Raw genomic sequence first — 23,276 nt, forward strand, 5'->3', positions numbered from 1 at the left:
ACCTAAGGGAGGAAAACGGGAGCACTGCTGCCCCAGGTGCAGCCACAATATTTATTTTAAGGATCGCTACCTTCTTATTTCAAGACTGGGCTACCAAGCCCTCCAGCCAGCTCAAACACAAGCATTAAGAATGGGAGTAAACAAACATTTTTTTTTAATATTTTTTTTTCTTTCACCTCTGACTTGAAATGACCCTGTTGGTTTCCCACTGCCCCTTTAGGGAAGCTTTGCTTTGGCTGACTTCTGGAGGCAAATGTCACGTTTCCAAAGTTCCAGTTCCAATGTCACTGAAATGTTTTGTAATTGTTGAAAGTGTTTTGACATTCTCCAAAAAGAAGAAAGTTTGCTTTGGCTGAATGTGTTTATTGCAATCCAGCAGAGCCCACAAGCACTTGTGGCTTCTTGAAACTGTACTTTTGGCAAATTGCAGTTTGGTAATAAAATTCCTCAGAATTCCTCATTACTTAATCCCACACAGGGCTTGTGATTGAGGGTTCATTGCAAGTGGCAAAGACTCTGGAGCAATAGTGGAGAAGTTATGTAGTTTATTCTATATATTTTACTGGAAAATACTAATTTTTTTGTGAAATATTTCCTGTGACTGAGGAAGAGTGCTTGAAAGCCAGAAACCTGAAAGGGCAGTGAGAAACCTGGGAGCTGCAGCCCTGTCCCTGAGCACACGGGTGACATTGCCACCACTCAACTTCTGCAGGGCACAGGAGACCTGGGAGGGTTTTTTAACCAACACCATCCAGAAACGAGGAGAGGATTCATGTTTCTTGGTCTCCAGGGACCTCATTCCTCAAGCACAATGCCTCTTTTTTTCCTTCTCTCTGTTGTTGTTGGTTTTTTGCTTTTTTTTTTTACCAATAATTACTCATTTCTCAGGCTTGCCTGAGCGAGCAGTCCCCATTTTGGTTTTCAAAGCTCCCTGCCACAACTCTTTACAGATATTAAAGAGCTGAACTTTCTACACAAGACCTGATGACACGAATGGGTGACACCAGCTCCGCCGAGCTGCATCACTTCTTGTGAAACACCCGGAGCTGGGGCTGCCTTCAGCAAGAGGAGCTGCCAGCCCAGCCAGTTATCTAATTAGCTAAATACAAATAAACCCGTCATTTGTATTTCTTGTGGTTCAGGAGAGCAAATCCTGCTGCTGAGAGCTTGGGAAATTAAAAAAAAAAAAAAAAAAAAAAAAAAAAAGCAGAGGAGTGGTGCCAGGCTGCCTGCCCAGCACAGGGAGGGATGGTGTGATGGCAGCATCCGTGCCATCAGGCTTCTGGTGGCCCCCCCAGAACAGGCCCCCACCCAACCTTTACACAGACCTAAAAAGGGAAATATTCCAGGGTTTCACCACAAGCCCAATGGAGATAAGGAATCAGGGGAGGTGGAGGAGAGGGGGGGTTTCCTGGGGGAAGGGCTCATCTCTTTTCTGTGGGATTTCAGTTAATGCTCCTTCCTCAGCCCTTCTTTTTGAACTCTTGTTTCCTTCCTGAATTTGGAAGGAATTCAGAAGGAATTTTGAATTCTCCCTTTTTGCCCTGGTTGCCAAGGAGGGGTAGAAGCTACCTGGCCCCTGGATGTTCACTGCTGGGGCTCACTTTAGACTTCATCAGCCCAGCTGCCTCCTGCTTCTCCTTCCACAGGTTACCCACGGTACCTGGTCGTAGGGGACCATCTCTCTGGAGAGCATCACCTGAAAATCCTGCGAGCTGATCTCCAAGATGATGCTGTCTATGAGTGCCAGGCCATCCAAGCTGCCATCCGCTCCAGACCTGCCCGCCTGACCGTGCTGGGTGAGTCTCCTCTCCCCGTCCTGCTGGAGGTGATTTGTGGGGGTTTCTTGCTTGCACTGAGTGGCTTTTTTAAGAAAATAGTGCTAAATCAAGAATTAATCAATTAATCCACGGTGAGAGAGGTGGAGGTGTGTCTTGATCCTAAGAAAGGATCCGTTTTGGGAGCACTGGGATGAGTAGCACAGGCACAAAATGTTTGATGCTTCAGCTCTGCAAATGTACATGGAAATTAAGGGTGTATGGGCATAAATTTAAGGGTGAATTTAAGGAGTGTCAGTGCTAGCAGTGCCACATGTATCACCCTGGGCTGCTGCTCCATAGCAGGACCCAGGAAGACTCCAGCGCTTGAGGAGAGCTTGGTTTACATGCTCTCTTCACACTATTTTCTTTGTGTATCTCTCAGTGATCTTCCCCATGAGCAAAACAGGTGATTGTGACATGGGGTGACAAACAGGAGAAAGGTCCCAACATCTTACAGACCCATTTTGGGTGAGAGCTGAGAGGGTGGCACTGGCAAAGGGTTCTTCTCAGGGGTGCAGGCTGCATCAGCAAGACTCCCCAGAGCTGATATGGTTTCAGGGAAAATAACAAAAATCATATTTTTCTTGAAAAGCTTGGACACAACCCAGTCTGTATTGGTCCCAGATACATCCTGACTATTCAGCCCCCAAGGTGAAACTATTTACATATTTAACTTTGTTATAATTAACATCTGGAATTGCTTGTTCCTCGTAGGTTTGTTTTCCTGGTTAATTTTTAAGGGGGTGGAATATTAAAAAGGGGTCCAAACTAGGAGTTTGAGTGCTTTTAGCCACTAATTAACCTTAAGCAGCCAAAAAAAAATGAATTATGGTCCTGGTTTTGGTTGAAGGTTCACTTTATCAGAGCCTGCTGCCACGCTGAGGTCTAATTCCTGCTGTGCAATTTCCCCTGCCTTGGTTTCTCTCTCTCCCGTTCCCTACCCAATACCCTATTCCCCAACTTACCCACCTGCCCTCTCTTCCTTCCCTGACCCCCAGGACAAGGCTGATTTTCTTTTGATCCCCCCTTCTGCTCCATCCACCCTTTGCAGCAGCTCCCAGCTCTGAGCCCGCACACCTGCAAATAAATCAGGAAGCAGAAGGTGGCTGTCAGAGGGTTTTTTTCCTCTTACCAACAACCTCTGCAAGCTGCATCGCCTTCCCCTCCTTCTGTTGGGAAGGCAAAATACGTTGCCGGAGCCAGACAAAAGAAATAATGTTATTTAATTAGAGCTTAAAGATTTCAAAACTAATTTAGTCCCAGGGCGCGCGGGCGAACGTCAGCTCGGAGCTGCTGCAAAGGGTTGATTGAGCAGAGAGATGTTTTTATGGATCAAAAGGAAATCGTTATTATCTTTGGGGTTATGGAATGTGTTGAATAGATGGTAGTTAATGTTTCTGTGAATATACATGGTAGTTGCTAATTGGTACATTTACCTAAGATGTTCAGCAACTTTTATTTGCGGCGTGGTTTTTCCCTTTTAAGAAAATTAAAGTTCTGGAGTGTTCAGCTTCAGCCCGATGGCTGAGAAATGGGGCTTGGGAACCCAGCAGCAGCACCTTTTCCATGGAGATGTCTTTATTCAGATGTTCTGGGGAAATGTAAAGCCAACCAGGGGGGTACAAATTATATCAGCAAGGGGCTGGGAGGTGGTCAGCAGTCAGCAGATGCTGCTTGTCTGCTTTTGGGGTGTGCTCTGGTTTGGGAAGGGAATAGAAACAGCGCAGGAAAAGCCAACACCTCCAATCCCCTGTGTGCTACCAGGGAGTGCTGACTCCTGACAGCCAGTTAGGGCTCGCAGAGCAGAAAGTTACTGCACCTGGGGGAGGCAAAGTGGATGTTTGTACAGGAAACAGACGCTTGCAGTGGTTCCAGATGTGTGATGCCACCACCTGTGCTCACATTGCTCCTCTCTGGATCCCGTGCATTCAGGCTGTTTTAGTCAGGAGCTAAGCAGCTGTCTCTGGAGGGTGATGTGGATCTGCCAGCTTTTATCTGGCTGGGTTAGGAAGGGATGTGGCAGGCAATCTGAGCTGCCTCTTTTGAAGGAGGTGCCTGTGGGGTGTTCTGCAGCAAAGCTTCCCCTGGGGTTGCAGGCATCCCCTGAGGAGGGGGTGACCCCTCAGCCCTCCCCAGCTCTGCCTGCAAACCTTGCAGCTCCCCAGGAAGATTTTTGTCACAGCTGTGGGATTTTTCTTACCCACTCCTGCTGCCTCTGCCTACATCTCATCAGCCAGCTATGGATGTTGGAGGCAGTTCTGGGCAACCCCATCCAGCTCTATCACACCCCAGTGACCCCTTTTCTCTGGAAAATGCCTTGCCTGAGGTTTGGGTTTTTTTTTGCATGGGTTGGTGCTGCCTTGTCCCTTCTTGCCAGCTTTTCCATTTCCCTGGTATCAAGAAATCCCCTCATGCCTCCCAGTTCAGTTTCCAACTGCTGTCATTCATGTCTGACAACTGCTTTGCTGGGCTGATGCCTCCTACTCCCCTGCTCAGATGCAGAGCTACACCACATTTTAATTAAATATTTAAGGTTTTGTCACATTGTTTTCAAATCTACATGGTTAAATGTAGTGGAACAGATCATTCCATAGCCTTGGAAGTCCAAACATTCAAACAGAGGAGCCTATTGCTGCCATCAGCACAGGGGAAAGTCTTCTCTTTGTAGTGTCTGAGGGACAAAGATTGCTTGGGAACCCAAGGCTGAGGGAACCCCGTTCTCCAGGTCTTGCCCAAATTGTCCAAATGTTTGTCCTGGAGAGTCCAGAGCAGTAAGGAAGCTGAGGAGATGGTGACAGTGACATTGATCCATTGACACTGGCACAGGATGCTCAGAGAGGTGGTGGGAGCCCCATCCCTGGAAGTTTTTAAGGCCAGGTTGGATGGGGCTCTGATCATCCTGATCTGGCAGGGGGGATGCAACTGGGTGAGCTTAAAGGTCCCTTCCAAGCCTGACAAATCTGTGATTCTGTGATCTGGGAGACACAGAGGTATCCACGCTTGTCAGGAAAGCCCAAGCCAGGCAAGCTTTGAGAAGCCACTGGAGGGCTATTTGCTACCTGGTACATCTTTAATGGCAAGGCTGCTTAATTTATGATCTATTTAACTAAGCTGGAGTATTAATTAAATAAAGTGAGAGCCTGATTAGGACTTGGAGAAATTTAAAAATAAAATCAGACAGCAATTGAGCAGAATTGCAAAGCAAACACTTTGGTTGTAACCACTGGAGAGTTCCCTCTGGTCTTCCATCAAAGCTCAGAGCAGGGAGGGCAAATACAAGAGATTATAGAGCCAACAGATGCCTGGTAATAAAATATGCATCTGCCAGGCATGTAGTTCCAGGAGCCCCAGGGCTGGCTGGTGGAGCCTTCTGCACTTGGGGGACTGGGAAGGAACTGGAGGCCCTGGCAGCTGAGCTGGGATTTGCAGACACATTAATTAGTGCTGAGTTCCCAGACTAAAAGCCAGAGGAGAAAACTTGGAAGAGAGCACTGGATTCACTGGGAAGGAGGAAAGGAGAGGGGAGCAGGGGGGTCCTGGTGTTGCCCCCCATGGGCAGGGCCAGGGGAGTGGTGGGGGAAGGGAAGGTGGGTGGTGGGATGTGGGAGGTGAGTGGTAGGGTGGTTGCTCTCCTTCCTTGGTGAATTCCAAGGAGAATTCCAAGGCTGTCCTGGTCTGTGGTCCTGCCCAGCAGAAGGTGGGATGCCCCCAGCCATGTCCTGGACCACGGACAAGGGACAGGATGAGTCCTGCAGAGATGCTGGTGGGACCCTGGTGACAATCAGGCCATGGGGGGTGAGGAGGGAGGCAGAGGAGCTGCTGCCAGAGCCTTCAGGTGAATAATTGATAGGCTGTTAATTAACTTGTACATTCACCTCTCACAGCCTAATTCTCCCCCTCCTTCCCCTCCACAGCCTCTTCTAATATTAACTCTGCCTCCACGTGTGTCCCCTCAGAACTGAACCTTTCTTAAATCAACACGAATCCCCTATTGGTACAGATTAAGTTAATTTGAAGTGAGAGTTCCTGTCTTTTAAGATGTCACCAGCCAGTAACAGGAGAAGAGGAGGTCACCAAGGTGCCAAATGTATCCACCTTCAATCACAGCCCTTTTCTTTTCTCCATTTCATTTTATTTACTCATTTATCTGTTATTATTTTATTCCAATCCTCTTTCCAGCTGAATCTTTCCAGTCCTCCCCTGCAGAGCAGAGTAAGCTATTTCCATTACCAAAATGATGGCTGGCATCTGCCTTTCCCAGCTTTCCTGCTCTTTAGCAGAGTTTGATCAGGAAACAAAGAGGTAATGGCCTGGGAAAGGCTGTTTTTCAATATTTGTTTGTAAGGCTGAGCGTCGATGAGAAAATGTGGACTAGGTAATGCTTCAAGTCCAGAAAAACAGTTTAGCTTGGAACTGTCTTGAGTATTTTTCCATACTTTTTAATAGATTTCAATTCTCCAAATGCAAAAATCAGCTTAAGCCAGCATGTAGAGCCAGGATGTCAATTCAGAATAAAAAGGAAGGGATGAAAGCCTGATAATTTCCTTCCAGATAGTCTCTCTTCTCCTTATAAAAAGTTTGGGTCTTCACCAAGCTGCATTTTCTGCTGGGAATATTTTTTTCAGTGGCAAAACAGCAACCGGGTCTACTGAGAACGAAACAGAAACATCAAACAATGGAGCACAAATCCCAGATAACCTAAATATTTGATGTCATGTCTGAGCAGCTTAAGTTTACAGTGCTCTGAGCTTTTTGATAGCACAGGGTGGACAGGGTTTTCTTGCCAGCATCCCTGCATGACTCCCAGGCTGGGAAACCATCTCCGTGGGCTGGACCACATCCTGCTGGGCAAACTCAGGCTCTCAGAGATGCTCAGTGCTGCAAAAATTCAGGGGGAAAGGCAACTTCTGCCTCGTGCAGTCTGTAGCTGGGCAAAGAGATGGACAAGAGGTGCCTTCTGCTAAAATCTGGGGTCTAGGCCTGGCTCTTCCCAAGCTGGGGTTGATGTGGGGGTTGCAGAGGGGTTAACACCCTGCTTGGCTGGAGGGAGAGCTCTGCTCTCCTGCGCTGGAAAAAGAGAAGCAAAAATTGATCCATTTACATCCTCATTCAGCACGTCAGAGCCTGGTGCTGGGCTGAGATGCTGGATGGGACCTGTCCCCCTGCCCCAGGCTCTGCTGACCTTCTCACTGCAGAATAAAGATTTTGCAATTACCCTGAGATGGGGAGAGGAAAGCTGGAAAAGGGTTTGGGTTTTTTTTTCCTTCACATGACAGCTCTACCCACTGCTCTGCTGCTTGTGCTGTGCTAAGGCAGAGAGCAGCTCAAAAAAAAAAAAAAAAAAATGCACCAAAAGCTCCTGTCCTGAGGAGCCCAGAGGGAGTTTCCCATCAGTCACTGGGAAACCTGGGGCTTTTGCAGAGACCCATCCCAGTCTGCACATTGCTTGGGACAGCACCCTGATGGGTGTCAGTCCTGTCCTGGACATGGTTAAAACACCACTGCATGCCCAGGGAATGTTTCACAAATAAATCAATTTCTAGATGTCTGATTAGCCAGAGGGAAGATGCTGCCTCCACTCCCTCAAAGCCAGCTCCAGAGTTACCAGCTCACACAGTTTGACAAATATTGCAATATTTGTGTCATCTGAAAGCCCTGGGCCCTGGGCTTAGGTGCTACTCTAAGAGTTTTCCTCGTTCTGTGCTTAAATTCCCAGGTAGCTTTCAGCACCACAGATTTGCCTCGTTTCCTTTGAACCCCATCACTTGCTCTGCTGAGCAGATCCCAGCTCTTTGAGCCTGATGTGCTGAAATGAGGAGTTCTCCATGCAGGCTGGGATGATGGCAGCCCCTGGGAACACCTCTGAAGCCCTGGCATGGGGCTCCTCTGACCACTGCAGGGAGAGCCAAGGCACTGACAGCAAGTTACAAATTTGGCACCTCTGATAAATCTCCATTACAGCATGAAATGAGAAAGGGACATGTAGCTAAGTGGAAGGTGTCCCTCAGGCAGCAGGAAGCTTGTGAGAGGATGGGGAAAGTGATGGAAAAATAAAACAAACCAGGAATTAGGATAAAACCTTGTTCCTTTCCATAGTGCTAAACCTTTCTGAGCTGGGTGGGAACACACGAGTCCTGGGTTCACCCCTGGGCTGCCCAAGCCTTATTCCCAACCCGGGGTAAGTCCTGCAGGCTCAGATCCCTCCCCTAAGGAAAGGAGAGAAGGACCAGGGTGAAGCAGAAGCAGGAAAATTTGGGTGATAACCACCATCTGCAGCTCCTGTGGGGGTGACATCCAAGAGGTTTTGCGGGTCAGTTATTTCTGACAGCAGACTCATAGCTTTTGGGACAAGTATCTAAATTCTTTGTTGAGTCATAAATTGTACAGGAATCAAACTCCTCCCTGTGACCTACTGGAACACAGGGGATTCTCTGATTGTCCTTAACTTGGGACAGAGACCTTTAACTCCAGGTTTGGGAAAATCTAGGGAGCATCCCCAGGCCTGAGGTGGCTGCTTCTTATTCAGGTTGTTGCTAGGGAAGTCTGCAGATTTCTCATCGTGGGTGAGAAAAGACTTTCAGATCCAAGGCAGCATGAAAAATTGCAAGGGAAAAATAAAAGTCTTGCATGATATCACATTTAATTGGTAACAAAGACAAAAATCACACCTCCCACACTCAGTTCACCAGTGGAAGCCCGGAGACCAGCTGCCCCCTTTAAATATTTGATTCCAACTGGTAGGCTGAAAAGCTGCAGACGGTATTTAATGATAATGATTTACATTTATATAGTGCCTGCTATCCATTGGGAGCACAAAGTGCTTTGTATATCTAGGGATAAAAATATACCAGAAAACAAGCACTCCATCCATCACCAAATCCCAGGCAGGCAGCAAGCTGCTCAGGGACAGAGCTGCTCTGTCCCCCAACCCCTCTCCCTCTTCACTGCCACAGCATTTGGGGTGCTGGACAGTAAGTTTGTAATAAAACCAGGTGATAAAACCCACTTTAAAAAACAACAGCACCATAAAAAAAAGAAGCCTGGCTGCCATAAAACTGCATGTGGCAGAACAAGAGGGAAAACTTGCCAGGGAGGAGGTTATAAACAGGGACTGTCTCCATCATGAGAATGACCTCTTGGAGCTCCTGTGTTAGAAGGTGAGGAGCTTGGCCAGCAGGTACCATCAGGGAAAAATCCCAACACCTGAAAGATGCTGTTGCCTCCCCATCCTCCCCCATCTCCCTGTGCTTTGCTGGGTCCCTCATCCCAGCTGTCCAACCCCCCCCCAGCCCCACATCCAACCCCTGGAATCTTGAGAGCCTCCAAGAGCAGCTCAGCTGGGGCTGGAAGGCAGAGAAAGGGAGGGGAGGAAGGAAGGGAGAGAGAGAGAGAGAGAAAGGAAGGGAGGGAGGGAGGCTCTTTGAGATGTTCATTCAAAATTCATAGGCGCAAAATTGCAGCCTGCATGGATTTGTTTCCTTTTGGAAATTACAGGAAACTGCAGGCATCAACAACTGTTATTCAAATCACCACTTTAGATTATTAGGATGACAGGAGGCTGTACTTACACATGCAGACCCAATATAATCAGCCTCCAGGCAGGGTGGGAAGGCAAGGCCAGGCAGAGGGAAGCTGGAGGAGCCCGAGCCAGTCTTGACACCGGGACCCAGAGCAAGATCATCCAATTATTTACCCCTAGACTGGAAACTTTGCAGGTTTGGGAAGATAAGGGAAAGCATGGAGCTCACTGAGAACTCCTGGAGGATGTTTCTTTCCACTTAGGAGCTGGCAGGCTGCAGGCAGATACCACCCAGGGCTCTCCTGAATGTGAATTGCAGCCCAGAAACCCACACTCCTCATCCCTGACCCTCCTGGTGCCTTGCAGGAGGATGCATGAGTACTCCCCAGGTTGTTATAAACCAAGACAGAGGGAAAGTTTTTACCCATTCTGAATTTATATAATCAAAAAAAAAAAAAAAAAAAAAAGGAAGGAAAGCTGCATGCACACAGCCCCCTGAGCAAATATTGTTCTGAGGATTGGCCTGAGGGTCAGCAACAAAATGCAGAGAAAACATCTGAATCACTAAAGGGTTGGAAATTACATAATAAACACAGACTGCCAGCAGACAGGCAAGGGTCCCAGCTTAGCTTTTTATCCAGGAAGCTGTTTCTTTTGCTTTTCAAATGTTTCTCTGGGGTTCCAGCAGTGCTGTGGGGTGCAAAGCAGCCAAGAGCATCTCCTCCTCTCCCTCAAGGCAGCATCTTCCATCCATCCCATCCCATCCCTCTCCGGGTGCTCTGGTTCCTCCTTGGCAGCTCCCAGCCACCTGCTGTGGCTTCACACCTCTCCCAAGGTGTTGGGAAATGTTTGCACACAGACGAGCAGCCCATCTGTGGGTGCCTTGGCAGCCACCAGGATGGAGCTGGGGATGCCTGCAGCAGCTTCCAACCCACCCAGCCCACACCCCGATCCCAAACCTTCTGCTTGCCAGCCCCACATCTTCAGCCACACCAGAGCCCTGCTCTAAGGTCCCAGAGCCCTATCTTTCCCATTAAGCTGTTTCCCTGGCAAGCAGACCACGTTCTAAAGCACCCGGGGGATGGAGGAAACTGGATGTGCACATCTCAGAGGGCAGTGAGACCCAAAAACTCCAAGCAGGAGGGCTCAAGGGGGTTACGTTTCAGATACAGCCAGCTCAGAAGGGAGCTTTGACACCTTGGATGGGTAAGGAGACCTTGCCAAACCCCCTAAGCTCCCCCTGAAAGCAGGTGGGGACCAGCCAGACCCCTGCTTCCACGTCCAGGGTGTTTTTAGGGGTGACTTTGTGTGCATTGTGGCTGGGCACAGATGCTGATGAGCTGCTTTGCATACTTTGCCTTCCCTTTCTTGTCTTTACAAGTGCTTTTCTCTTCATCCATCAGCATTTTGCAAAACTTCACAAGCTTTTAGTGGCAAGGCTTTTGGACAAAGAAATTTGGAGTATTCTCCTCCTTTCCATTGGAAAATGCAGCTTATCTGCTCTGGAGAAAGCAGTTCCTCCTCTTTATCCAGGCTGAAATCTTATCTAAACTGGTTCAGGTGGCAGAGCCGAGAGAAGAAAATAATTAAGCCAGAGACAGGTGAAATGCTGAAATTATTATTAACTTAAATGGTCCAAACCTTTTACCTGCTGCATTTTTTTGTATTTTATTTTACTTTTTTTCACTGCCAGTGACACATAACAAGGCAGAAATCAGGTTTTCCGGGTTATCTCACCCATCCACACGCGTGCAGCTTGACCCCCCCTCCTCCCCACCCCACCATAAATCTCCTTTAACTGGTTCTCTTGACAAGACAGAGAAACAATTAAGGCAAAGGTGGCTGAAATGTTGATGTTATTACTGTAATGCAGCAGCCTGTTTAGTTTCTTTGCCGATGAAATGCAACCAGGGGAAAATCAGTTTTAAAGATTACCTCCCAGAGATGCAAATTGAGGAGCGGAAACCATGTAGTCAGGAAGAAATGGTCTCAAACTAGGAAACATTTCAGTCTGTGACAGTCTCTCAGGGGCTTTTAAGACCACAATTTACCTTTTGACTGCATTCTATTTTCTCTGAAATCTTTTATTTCCCTTTTATTTATTGACTGGAGAGACACCACGAAAAGGAGAAAGCGATTCTCCAGCCGCTGGTCTTAAAAATCCATAGAAGAAAATTATTCTCGTGAGGGAAGGTTTTTTTTATTGTTGTCAGGCTCTTTTCCCTCCCCTCCCCTTCATTTTTAGCACTCTCTGTGAACCAGGGCTTAATTGAATCCCTTTGCCATAGAGGGGCCTCAGACTGGGAGGTATCAAGGTCAGCGACAGCTGGGAGCACGGAGCCCCCATTAGAGAGGTGGCAATAAGGCAGTGGGCTGAGGAGCAGCTCTTCATCCTATCTTCATCATCCTCACCCTCTGACCAGGTCAGGAGCTGGTGGCTGAATCACAATGTGGTGCTTCAAGTGGGACTGCTCTTCACCCACCCCTTCCTCAGGCTCCTTAAATCCTCCAGGACCCAAAAGAGGGATTTTTTACAAGGGTATGTAGTGATAGGATGAGTGGAAACAGTTTTAAGGTGAAAATGAGGAGATTTAGATTAGGTATTAGGAAGAAATTCTTAGGTGTGAGGGTGCTGAGCCCCAGGTTGCCCCCAGAAGCTGTGGCTGCCCCATCTCTGGCAGTGTTGAAGGTTGGATGGGGCTTGGAGCCCCTTGGGCTGGTGGGAGGTGTCCCTGCCCATGGGAGGTTGGAACTGGATGAGCTTCAAGGTCCTTTCCAACCCAAAGCATTCTGTGATTCCTCCTAGGAGCACACACATCCCAATCCTTGTCTCTGGAAGCCCAGAGCCTGGTCCCATCATCTCATCCCCTTGGCCTTGTCCCTGCACATTCTGCTCCTCACCCACGTGGGTCTCACACATGTTTCAGGCAGGGGGCATTCCCTGCTGGGAATGAGACTGAGATGTGTAAAGAGAGAGAAAGGAAAAAAAAAAAAATCCTCCAGAAGTCCTGCAGTGCTGGCCTAGTTAGCCCATCCCCAGCTGTGAGCTGACTCTGCTGCCCAGCGAGCCCCCCGGAGACAGCTCTGCTTGGGAGGAAATAACTAGATTAAAAAATAGTGCATCAGCGTAGGCTAATATGGCTGAGAGTTAGTGCAGCCCTGTAATTAGAGCCTGGGATGAAATCCTTTTAGGCCAGCCAGGCTTGCAGAAAGCTGTGTTTAATTACTCTGAGCTCCTCTCAGTCCTGCCTTGGCAGAAAGGAGCTTGTTAGGACTTCTCCCACTCCTCCATCTCATCCCCCACTTCTCCATCTCCCACTTCTCCATCTCACCTCTCCTGCATTTCACCTTTTACTCCTCCCTCTCACCCCTCCATCACATTTCCCACTCCTCCCTCTCACCTTTCACCCCCTCCATCACATTTCACACTCCTCCCTCTCACTCCTCCATCACATCTCCCTCTCCTCCATCACATTTCCCACTCCTCCATCACATCTCCCACTCCTCCCTCTCACCTCTCACTCCTCCATCACATCTCCTGCACCACCACATCACCATCACCCTTGGTGATGCTTTTCTGCTGGGTGCCTGAGGTGGCACCAGGAAAGCTCTGGGTGGTCCTGCAGCAGTGTCACACCCGACCACACTGCAGGGGCTGAGCTGGGCATCTCCTTCCTGCACTCCTCCTTCCTACATCTCCTCCTCCAAAGCACCCCAGGTGGTACCAGGGCTCAAGGGGCTCTGAAGGACTTGGAGCAGCACTTGGATGTCCACAGTGGGGTGGTGGAAGACAAAGTGCACCCTGTGCTGTGAGTGATGCCTCTGGAAGGGCAGGGAAACCTCCTGTTACATCTGGAGGAACAATTTCTCTGCTCCTCAGTGTGAGCAGCTCCATTTTCTGGCTCTGTGGCTTTCTGTCTCAGCTGCCCAGGCAGGATTTGGAGGGACTTTGCTTCCTGGTGCTGTTCAAAGGTACCTTTGACTTGTGCAAAGGCAGCAGGAGGGATGGAAGAGTAAAACTGGCAGAGGTTTGAGAAGTTTCCCTTTTGGAATGATGGATTTTGCCACAATTGAACTGAAAAAGAGAGGGAGAAAAAAGAAAAAAAAGAAGAAGAAAAAAAAAAAGGCTAGGCTGGTTTGGGCAATATCTCCATGAAACTGTTCCTTTCAAGCCCACCTGCCTGTCCTCGTCTTCCTCCCTGGACTTTGGCATCTCCTGTGCTGCAGGGTGGCTTGGTGTCTGGGAGACAGGAGCTGTAGGAGCTCTGCTGTGTCCCAGGAGAGTTTTGGGGGGGTTGTGCCCCAGTAACACATTAGAGCAGTCACCACCCATCTCCCACCTTTCTGCCTGTGTTTTATTCTCCCTGTCTCCTCCACAGCTGATTTCTGCTGCCATTGCAGACCCCAGGAGGAAGCCCATCCCTACGGATGGGGGTGCAGGCAGTGGGAGCCCCCACCCTGTGAATCCCCCCAGCACCAGGCCCCTGCTTCCCTCCACAGCTCCATTGCTGTGCTGAGAGCACCCTCTCCTGTCTCACCCTGCTTCACTGCATTCTTTCCCTGCTCCTTTTGATCACACAGAACTGAGCTTCTCCAGCCCAGCCCAGGCTGAGGAGGTGGCTCTGGGGACCCCTCAGCCCCAGTGCTGGGCTTGGCACCCAAACCCCCTCCCCAGCACAGAGGTGATGGGTGATGGGGTGGGCTCCTGCCAGCAGCGGAGCCCCAGTCTGCTTAGGAGAACTGGGGGAATATTTAAGTTAAAAAAACCACAATTTCTAGGAGAGAGGGCTGTTCTGATTACTAATTAGATCTGGTTATAATTATCTCTCTTTGCAATCCCATACCTGCTGCAGAAGAGCTCCAGTTCCTCCTAACAATTAAGGGAGAAAGTCTTTTATGATACACTTGGTGATTGCACTGCAGCTGCAGCCTCCCTGGCAAATGCTGACTTATTAAAGAAGGGCCGATATTTACAGAAGAACATGGTGATCAAATTAGGCTAAAATTAACTGGAGTGAATTAAGAATAGCAAGGTTTGGTTTTATTTTCATCTGTTTCCCTTTCTTTTCTGCCATGGAGTCGCCTCTGGGCTCCTTCCTAATGCTTGGTGGTACTTGACTGGGTAAAAAATATCCCTAAAGTGGCAGAAACCCATCTGTCTGCTTTGAAATCTGCTTTTCCACCTCCCTCTTGCTCCTCCTTCTGCTTTTCTAATCCCGAGCCACAAAACCAGAGGGTAAGACCCAAACCTCTGGCATTTGTAGCATCCCCCCAGCTTTAACAACCTCAGTACAAGCATTAGCAGGAGCCAAGCAGCAGGGAATTCGGAGGTGGGTTTGTGTTTTGTTTTTTTTCTTTAATAGCAATTGGCCAGATGAATGCTCACCAAATGGTCTGAAGGGTTTTTTTTCAGCACAAGCAGAATTCTTGGTGTGCAGAGTGGGATTTTGGAGGGGGTTGATTCTTCCTGTAGGTGGCCAGAAAGTCACTGATGGGGACAAACTTTGGGCTTTGGTGCTGGAGGGTGGGTGATGTTGCTTTGCTTCTCCCAAGGAGGTGGCTGAATCATCCTAAATGATTGTATAGCAGGGGATGGTGGGGGTAATGAATAATGTAGTCTCCAGCCCAAGCCTTTGGATAAATTATCCTTCCAGTTGAAAGGCATGGATTTGGCAGGCTTTGCGAGTTACACCTTGTTCCAGAGTCACCAACTTCTCCACATTCCCTTCCTTGCCTCACTCCTGATCCTTCAGATCAAAGTTGTGCTGAGCTTGAGGTCCCTCAATGTCTCTTCAGCAACTCTGGATTTTTCCCTTAATCCAGGAGCTCCACCCCTGTTCTAGTTTAGTGAAGTTTAGTGAACTTCCATCCTGACAGCTCCACCTGGGACTTTAATTCCTGTTTGGCCCCTGGATGTGCCAAACGAAGCCCAGGGCAGTGCCTGGCAGTATTTCTGCAGCGGTTAATGGTGCTTTTGATGTAGATGGTGCCACCAGATGGAGGTGGACACAGGGCATACTTCAGATGGGGTTTGGGAAGGTTCTTCCTAAGGATGCCATGGTTGGGATGAAGGCTTTGCGAGTGAATTAGTCCAGACACTCTCTTCTTTCTCCTTTGTTTCAGTGGAAAAAGCTTTGAGAAGGTTCTAGGTTTTATCTCCATCTTTCTTCCACTTTGTCCCTCTGTAGGTGCCAGGCTGGAGGGGCAGGAACCTGATGCTGCTCCCATTCCTGCATCCCAAGCCTGTTCCCATGGCTCTGTGGAGATGGGGCTGGTGGTGGCTGTGTTAGGAGATTTTCCCCCTGCAGTTCCTACCCTGGGGAATCAGAGGAGGCAAGTGAGGGTTTGCTGTTCCCAGCACCCTGAGTATTCACAAGAGCTGTGAATTAGCTGGGCTGGGCCATCTTTCTGGAGTCCTGCCTCATTCCTCTAGCAGACTGGCTGCAGCCAAGGGGAAAATTAACAATACTTTTTGCTTTGGGGACAAGTCTGTCGTGCAAATCCTCTTCAGAAGCTGGCAATGAGCGTGCAGGGCTTTGTTGGGCAGGGGAAGCTGTCTCGAGCCAGGTTTACTAAATGGATTTCTACCATCCCAGGCAGCGTGGAGGGTTTAAAAGAGGAGGAATCAAACCCTTCCCAGGCAGAGGGAGCTGAACCCCTGCAGGAGTTTTTTCTCCTTGCCCAGTTTCTCAGCCTGCCTTTCCCACCTCCAGAGTTCCCTCCTTGCTGACAAATGGGGACAGCAGTCAGGTTCTCCAAAGATGCTCCCACCTTTGGGACCACACACCAACCTGGCATGAGCAAGGAGCTTGGGTGTGTGGAGGAACTCAGAGGATGTTTAAAGGATGTTCCTGTGTTCTCTGCACTGCAAACTGGCACCCTGGAGCCCCAGAGGGCTGGGGTGCAGTGACCAATATCAGGGTTAGGATGGCAGGGGGTGCTGGCTGGGGTCCCTTCATCAGGTAAAAGTGGCACCCACTGCCTCAGCATCATCTGAATATGTTGGTGACTGGGACCATGAGCCCATCACCTCCCTGCTCTTGTAGGACACTTGCAGCCTGCTCCTGCCTGGGGCTCCTGCCAGAGCTGGACTCTTTTTTTTTTCCTTCCCCAACAAGCTCTGCTGCAATCTGGGCTCCTTGCAGATGACTGTGACCCCTTTGATTTGAGACTGGGGGTTGTTTGGGAATCTGCTGCTCGGAGGCACAGGGCTGAATGCCCTTGCAGGGAGGCTTAGAAATGGCTACGATGCACAAGAGCCACTCCACAAGCAGATGTCATGTCCCTGAAGCCTCGAGAATGCTTGAAGAAGTGAGGGAATTTGGAGTGAAAATCAAAATGCTTCGCCTCTGTTATTGGTGGAGCATCCCAAGGTCAGGATCTGAAGCTTTGCAGTGCTGAGGATTAGAAACGTATTGGTTTTTCTGTGATGAAAGGCTCTGCTCCTCCTCTCTTCAACTGGATTTGAGAGCTGGACTGTAAGAAAAGTTGAGAAATGATGTGACAAGCAGGGTACAGCTGCTACAGATTTGGTAATGCTGAGTGAGCTGCCAGATGTTCTCAGCCTGGCTCTGCCACCCTGAGCAAGGGGGTTCCTCTCTCCGAAGCAACCCAGGACCCCCAGGAGCTCTCTGAGCCCATTGGTGGGAAGGGGCTGCAGGTGGGCAGCTCTCTGACCCCTCTCTGGGGTGGGCACCTGAGCTCAGGGCAGAGGCAGCTCCTTGGTTGAGGTCCTGGCAGGAGCCACCAGCCTGGGACCAGCTCAATTCAGCATCCTGCCAACCCCCCGAGCCTCTGCAGCTCCTTCCTTTCCATCTGCCCTTCCATGGTCCCCCTCCCCTCCTTTGGTGTCAACACAAGCTTAATGAAAAAGCAGCAGATGTTCTTTTGATTTCCATTTACTGCAGATTCTCACCAAAATGCAAATGGTGTTTTGCACCCAGCTGTGTCCAAGGCCATTCTGGCTGAGTCCTGGCATCTCTGCTCACAGATGTCCAACCTGTCTCATGGACTTGATGGCCCCAACACCCTTCCAAAAAGCCTCTCCAGGAGGTCATCTCTGCCAGCCCTCATGGCCTGGCTCAGTCAGTGCCTAAGGACTCACAGGAGGTCCTGCTCCTGGGTCTCCCTCCCACCAGAGTCCTCCAGGATAAGGATGAGCAGGAGAGGAAGGAAAATGCAGTTTGTTAATTGGCACCTTTGGGCTGGAAGGGGTTGAGGGAAAAGCAGGGAGGGAAGGAGCTTTGCAGCTCCCCCAGCCAGGACCTCGTGGATCCCAGAGAGTTTCCCCACCAGCCACCACCTGGATACTCCTTTTTCCCAATTTTCTGCCCCTTCCACCTCTCTCTCCACCTCTGCCCTGCTCACTGGGGCCCAGTTAGCCTGAAAAGGAAAAGTGATGGAGCTGGAGCCTCTTTGGGACCACGCCTGGGTGACTTCTTTTTTTTCCATTGAGGGAAGATTTTTGTTGTGTGAGTCAAAGCTGGCAAAGCATTTCAGCTGGGAAAGGGCAGCAGAGGGAATTTTTATTCCTGAAACCATTTGTGTGTTTCCCATGAGCCTCCCAACAAAACCTTCCCCACCCCGGCTGCTCCGTGGACAAACTGGATTTGTGCTTCCTCATCTCTTTCTTCTCTTTCCCTTTCCTTTCTCCCTGCCATCTCATGGCAGACAGGACCCAAGTGATTAAAACCTCAGGAGGCAGGAAGGGGACTTTGATGGAGGGGGGATGGATGGGGATGGATGGGTTTGATGGATGGATGGATGCTGGGAGCATCTCAAGTAGAGGGGGAGGCAGGTCCAGCCCTCCTGGTGGTGATGCTGAAATGGGACAGGTCCTGTCCCATCCCACAAACCTGACTGTTCCTGCTGCCTTTCTTCACCCCATCTCCCAAATCAGTCCAAAGCTGCCTGGCTGCACCCTCAGCCTCCAGGAGGCACAGGGTCCCTGACTGAGATGTTAGACTTCTCGTTGCCTTTTTTGCTATTGATTCCTTAATTAAAAAAGAATAAAATTCCACCCAAGCAGACATTGCTCTGAACTACTCCATCAGTAAAAAACAAAGGAAAAAGAAATCAATATCCTATTTAGACAAAAAACACATGGGAGCAGATGCTGGTGCAGCCCTAGGTAGTACCTCCCCCAAAAATAAAACCTTTCCTTTCTGCATGTCCTGCAGCCAATCCAATCCTTTTTCTCTTGTTGTCTTCCTTCATCTGGCCTTCTCCCACAAACCCAACCCCTGCCACTATTTTTAGAGGGCTAAATCCAGCACCTCCATCCCCAAGGCTGGGCTGCCACCTGTGTCTTTGTGCTCCTTACAGAGAAAAACCTTTGCAAAACCACCCAGATGTAGCCAAACTGAAGCCATCATCCCCAGGATCTTTCTGTCATGTCTTTAAGCAGGCAGCAGGAAGGATTCCTGCCATCAAAACCCAGTTTTTCTCCTGCTGGTGATGGGGACAGAGCTGTGCCATGGCTTTGGGGACACCCTCAAAGAGGGACCTGAGAGCAGCCTGCAGGGACTCCCTCTGAACAGGGGCTTAAAGACTCAGATAATTTACCAAAAAAAAAGAGATCTGCTCAAGGTTTGTGTAAGTCTGAGTGGGACAGGAAGGCAGACAAGGGCAAGAGTGTGCTGGAGCTGTCCTGCTGCCTGGTATCCACATCCAGCCCCAGCCCAGCCAGGTCTCAGCACTGGGAGCACTGGGATTGATGGTGCCCTCCTCCCAGAAGGGCTGAGTTTGGCTTCCTTCTGCCACCCAGGGACATGTGTCCCTGTCCCCATCTGGGAACCAGCATCCTGAGTGGGTCAGCCCACTTCATTTTGCATTGCTCAGCACTTGGGACATGGGGTGTGGGGGTATTTTGGGGTTGCTGGAGCAGGATCCTGGCTGCAAGGACACTCCTGCAGCAGGACAAGCCACTCATTATTATATTTATATATAATATATATTATTATATTTATATATTATATTATATTATATTATTATATTACATTTTCATGGCACTTCCTGCTTCTTCCTGGACCAAAAGTCCCCCAAGTGCTGGGGACACATCCAGGGGGAAGATAGCTCCAATTTACTTGAGTGCCACAAATTTTCTGAGCACACAGCCCAGGACTCAGCCCTCTGCGGATGAAAACCTCTCCAACGGGGTGGGTGACACAGCTCTGACAGGGCTCAGCCCTTTGAATTTCCCCCAGGCAGGATTCCTCCCATCCCTTCCTGCAGAAGAGATCTAAGAGCAGCAGCAGCTGAAGGAGGGGGCCAACTCCTGGGGTTTGCTCCAGAGCATCCAACCTTTCCTTTTTGCTTTTTTCTTAAATGAACAGTAATAATCCTTTAAAAAAAAAAAAATCTGAAAAATATCTGACATGGGGAAAAATAATGAATTCAGTTTCTTGCCTGCACTCTCTGATCTGTCAGTCAGCACCCAGGAGCTGTGAGCAGGGAGTGCTGCCCTACATTGGGGAGATGATGATTTCCCTGCCTGTCCCCCACTCCCAGGAAAAGGCAGGAGACAGGCAGTGTCCCCAGCCCCCCCTCCAGCTCTGGCCCTTTGGATTGCTGCTTGTGGGAGAGAGGGATGTGCTTGGACCTTTCATCCCTGGTGTCCTGATCCTTCCCTTTCCAGCTCAGCAGATCACAGCCTATCCGTGCCTCAGTTTCCCCCTCTTTGAGGTACACAGCTCCCCGTGCTGGGAGGTTGGGGTGTGAGAGGGGATCCCATTAATGGATTTGGTTATCAGAATGGTAACCAGGCCAGCTGGGCTGATGGTTTTTCCTCCCTTCCTATCCCATCCCTCCTCCCAAGGCTTTTCCCTGCCCTTCCCCATCACCCCCAGCAATGCCCTTCAGGCTGAGGGGAGCCCAGCACAGACACAACCAAGCAGCTGCCTCCAAAGGCTTTGGGATGATCCAGCCAAACACCAACTTGTCTGGGAGTCTGAAAGGCAAAATATTTGCTGGGCTCCTATTTCCCTTTCAACAAGAAGAGTAAATTTTGAATTTCTTACTTTTTGCAGAGAGAATATTTCAAGTGAACAATCAATACCCAGCCAGGTAACTGCCTGCCTGCACAGCATCTGGATGTTTATTAAAGCTTGGTGGGGGTTGCCAAGTTTTTTTTTTTCCTCTTCTCCCCTTTTATAAAAAGCATTTGTAGAATACAAATGTTCACTTATCTTGGGTCAGGCCTGCTCATGTTTCCTCCAAAAAATGGGTGCTGCCCAGAGACAGGGCTCACAAAAGCTTTCACAGCTCTGAGCTTTGGGTTTAATCCCAATGTGACATGAAAATCCAATATTTAAATCACTCTTTAGGAAAGAACCTGGGACACCAAACCCCTCCTCAGCTTGACAAAGCAAAGAGCATTACAGTGATGGGACTTGTGGTGGATGGATGAAAACAGAAATCATTAGGAAAGTAAAAAAAACAAAACAAAAACCAAAACAGCAGGTTTTAGGAAATGCCAGCAGTTTGTGTCCCAAACAAAGCTTCTTAATGTTTGTTTCCCAGGAGCTGCAGCCAAAGTATCCCTGTGGGATGCTTTGGGATGGACCATGGCCACTTGGGATGGAGGAGGATGGATGGAGGTGGCACCCACCCAGCCCCCCCCAGGCACACAGACTCATGTGCCACAAGACAAACAGGCCTGGGAAAGAGCTGCACTCTTTAAACTTTCATCACTAATTTTCTCCTTCCTCCCCTTGTTTCTTTTGATTTATTTTTAAGCATGTTTTCCCCAGGCTGTGCTCTTCTCCTCCATCTCTTCCCTCTCCTCCTTCATTTGCTAGCAGCCAAGCGTCTTTCAGAGGGCACACCCAGAATTTTTTCAGGATATCCAGGCTCAGTTCACTTAAAAAAAAACCATAAAATACAAATTATTTGTCTATATTGCACAGGATCTGTGTGAGACCCCCATGCCACTGCCACCCTTGCTGATGGTTCTTGGAGAAGAACTAAGCAGACAGAAATATCTCCAGGTTTCAGATGGAGGAGGCAAAGGGAAGATCTGGTTGGTCATGCTTGGAGAGGAGGATATTCCAAGTTGGAGTTGGGGCTCTCAGCCCTGTGACTGCCCCTGTTTGCTCTTGGTGTCCCCTTTTCCCAAGCTCCTCACCTGCCAAAGGTTTGGGTCCTGCCAAGGATGTCAGGATGGTTGAGATACAAATGCAGCCCAGGAGAAAGTTTCCTCCAGAGCTCAGCCCACTACAGACTCAACAGATTCCATTTAGTGCTGCCCTGAAAAAAAAAAACCAACCCCTGGCAGCACTCAGACACAGGGAAATCTCCGCCTTTAAAGTGTTGGACAAAACCTAAGAGGCTGTTTCTAGCTCTGAAGAGCTGCTGGAAATCTGAATCCTAAATGTGTAAAGTCCTGATAAATGAAAAGCTACACAGTGATGGAGCTGGAAGCTGCTCTGCATGGCTTAGACCCTCACAATTTGTTGCCTTCAGAGTGGATAATGCAGAGAGCCCCGGGGAAAGGGAAAGGGACTGCCAGGAACAAAATCCCTGTAAGGGGATTCTTATCCAATGCAGTAAGCTCCATCCTAAAGGCAGTTTTGTTTTCAGGCCCCTTTTCCTCCTCTTGGGAAGCCATCCTAGATACCTGACCAAACAGAGAACCTTCCTTCTTCCCCAGTATCCAAATTTTCCTGCTTTTTCCCTGGCTTCCTCCCCACTGCCAAGTCTCCCAGACTTCAGTTTTGCTGTATTCCAGCAGCCAAGCTCTCCTGCTCCCACCTGCTAGGGAAGTTTTCCCTTGGACCACCTCTGTAGCCCTTTCTCCATCCCTGTCCTGGATGATAGGATAGGGATGAACTTGGCCAAACCCCTCCAAGATCTCAGGAGCATCCTCAGGGCTGGTGAGGAAAGCAGGTGGAGAAAACCAGTCCTAAGTGGAGCACCAGAACTGATCCAGCAGTTAATTACCTCCTCATTTTGCTCAGCATCATTAACAATGATTGGCAAAGCCACATTGTGCTGGTACCTGCCTGCAGAGACCAAGTGCCTGCTCCTTTGCTTGGATCTTCCTGGGAAGGTAGGGAGAGCACAGAGGTGGCAAGCTGAAGCCTGCTTCTTTTTTCCAACAATCTTGTCAGCCAGCAAACCTGGGCTCAAAATGCCCCATCCTGGAGGAGGGATGGGATCTGCAAAGGGAAACAAACCCTTTCTGTAGGGTTGTCTTGCAAAAGCTGCCACCCAGATACCCAACCACAGCACCTGTGTGATGATGATGATGATGATGATGATGTACAAGAGGCAAACCAGGCTCTGATAAGGCTCTGCTGCAGCATCTGAATACACCAAGACTTGGCCTTTGCTTCCAGATCCTCTGGAGCTGCTCAAGAGGGTCCCAGCCGAGCTGGCTGAATCCCTCCAGGCTGCCTCCCTGGGGCTCCTCACTCTTTCCTTGCTGTGGAGAAAAAAAATACAGGAGAAAACGTGTCCTGGTTCAGCTTGGCTTCATCAGCTCCTTGGGACTTCATGGTCTCCTGGGAGGCAGCAAAGCCCACCCAGCACTGGGGAGGACTGGGGATGCTGGGGTTCACACTTGGACTCTCAGCTTTGGGGCTAAGAAACACCTCCCAAAGGTCTGTAGCACCCTGTGGTCACCAGGACCTCCTTCTGCTCAGTTATTTGCTTTGCTGTAAGCCCCAAGTGCCACAGACCCCATGGGGAGGACAAGAAATGCATCAGTGCTGCTCCACCCAAGGGACCTCATCCCTCCAGGGGACATTTGTGCTGAGTCCCCAATCAGCTGAGCATCCCTTGCAGCTCCAAGGCCCAGAGCCCCAGGGGATGCTCAGGACCCTGCTCTGCTCCAGCCCAGCACTGGGTGACCCTTCCCCAGCTCACAGCATTTGGGGTTGACCTCTTCACTCCCTCCCAAGAAGAGGGCAACCAGGAGGCACCAACCACAGCAACCA

The 23,276-nt window shown here is 49.5% G+C and overlaps 1 protein-coding gene across 4 annotated transcripts in view; it reads left to right on the plus strand.

Annotated features, from left to right (window-relative positions):
- KIRREL3 (kirre like nephrin family adhesion molecule 3) overlaps positions 1-23,276 on the plus strand; it is a 275,188-nt gene that overhangs the window by 210,723 nt on the left and 41,189 nt on the right. For all 4 annotated transcript variants that reach the window (XM_071768845.1, XM_071768847.1, XM_071768846.1 and 1 more), the window contains exon 4: positions 1,650-1,799. In XM_071768845.1, the coding sequence (XP_071624946.1) occupies positions 1,650-1,799 (150 nt within the window). The remainder of the gene's footprint in view (positions 1-1,649; positions 1,800-23,276) is intronic.

The sequence above is a fragment of the Heliangelus exortis genome, chromosome 26, assembly GCF_036169615.1.
Source record: "Heliangelus exortis chromosome 26, bHelExo1.hap1, whole genome shotgun sequence".
In the NCBI taxonomy this organism is placed as follows: domain Eukaryota; kingdom Metazoa; phylum Chordata; class Aves; order Apodiformes; family Trochilidae; genus Heliangelus; species Heliangelus exortis.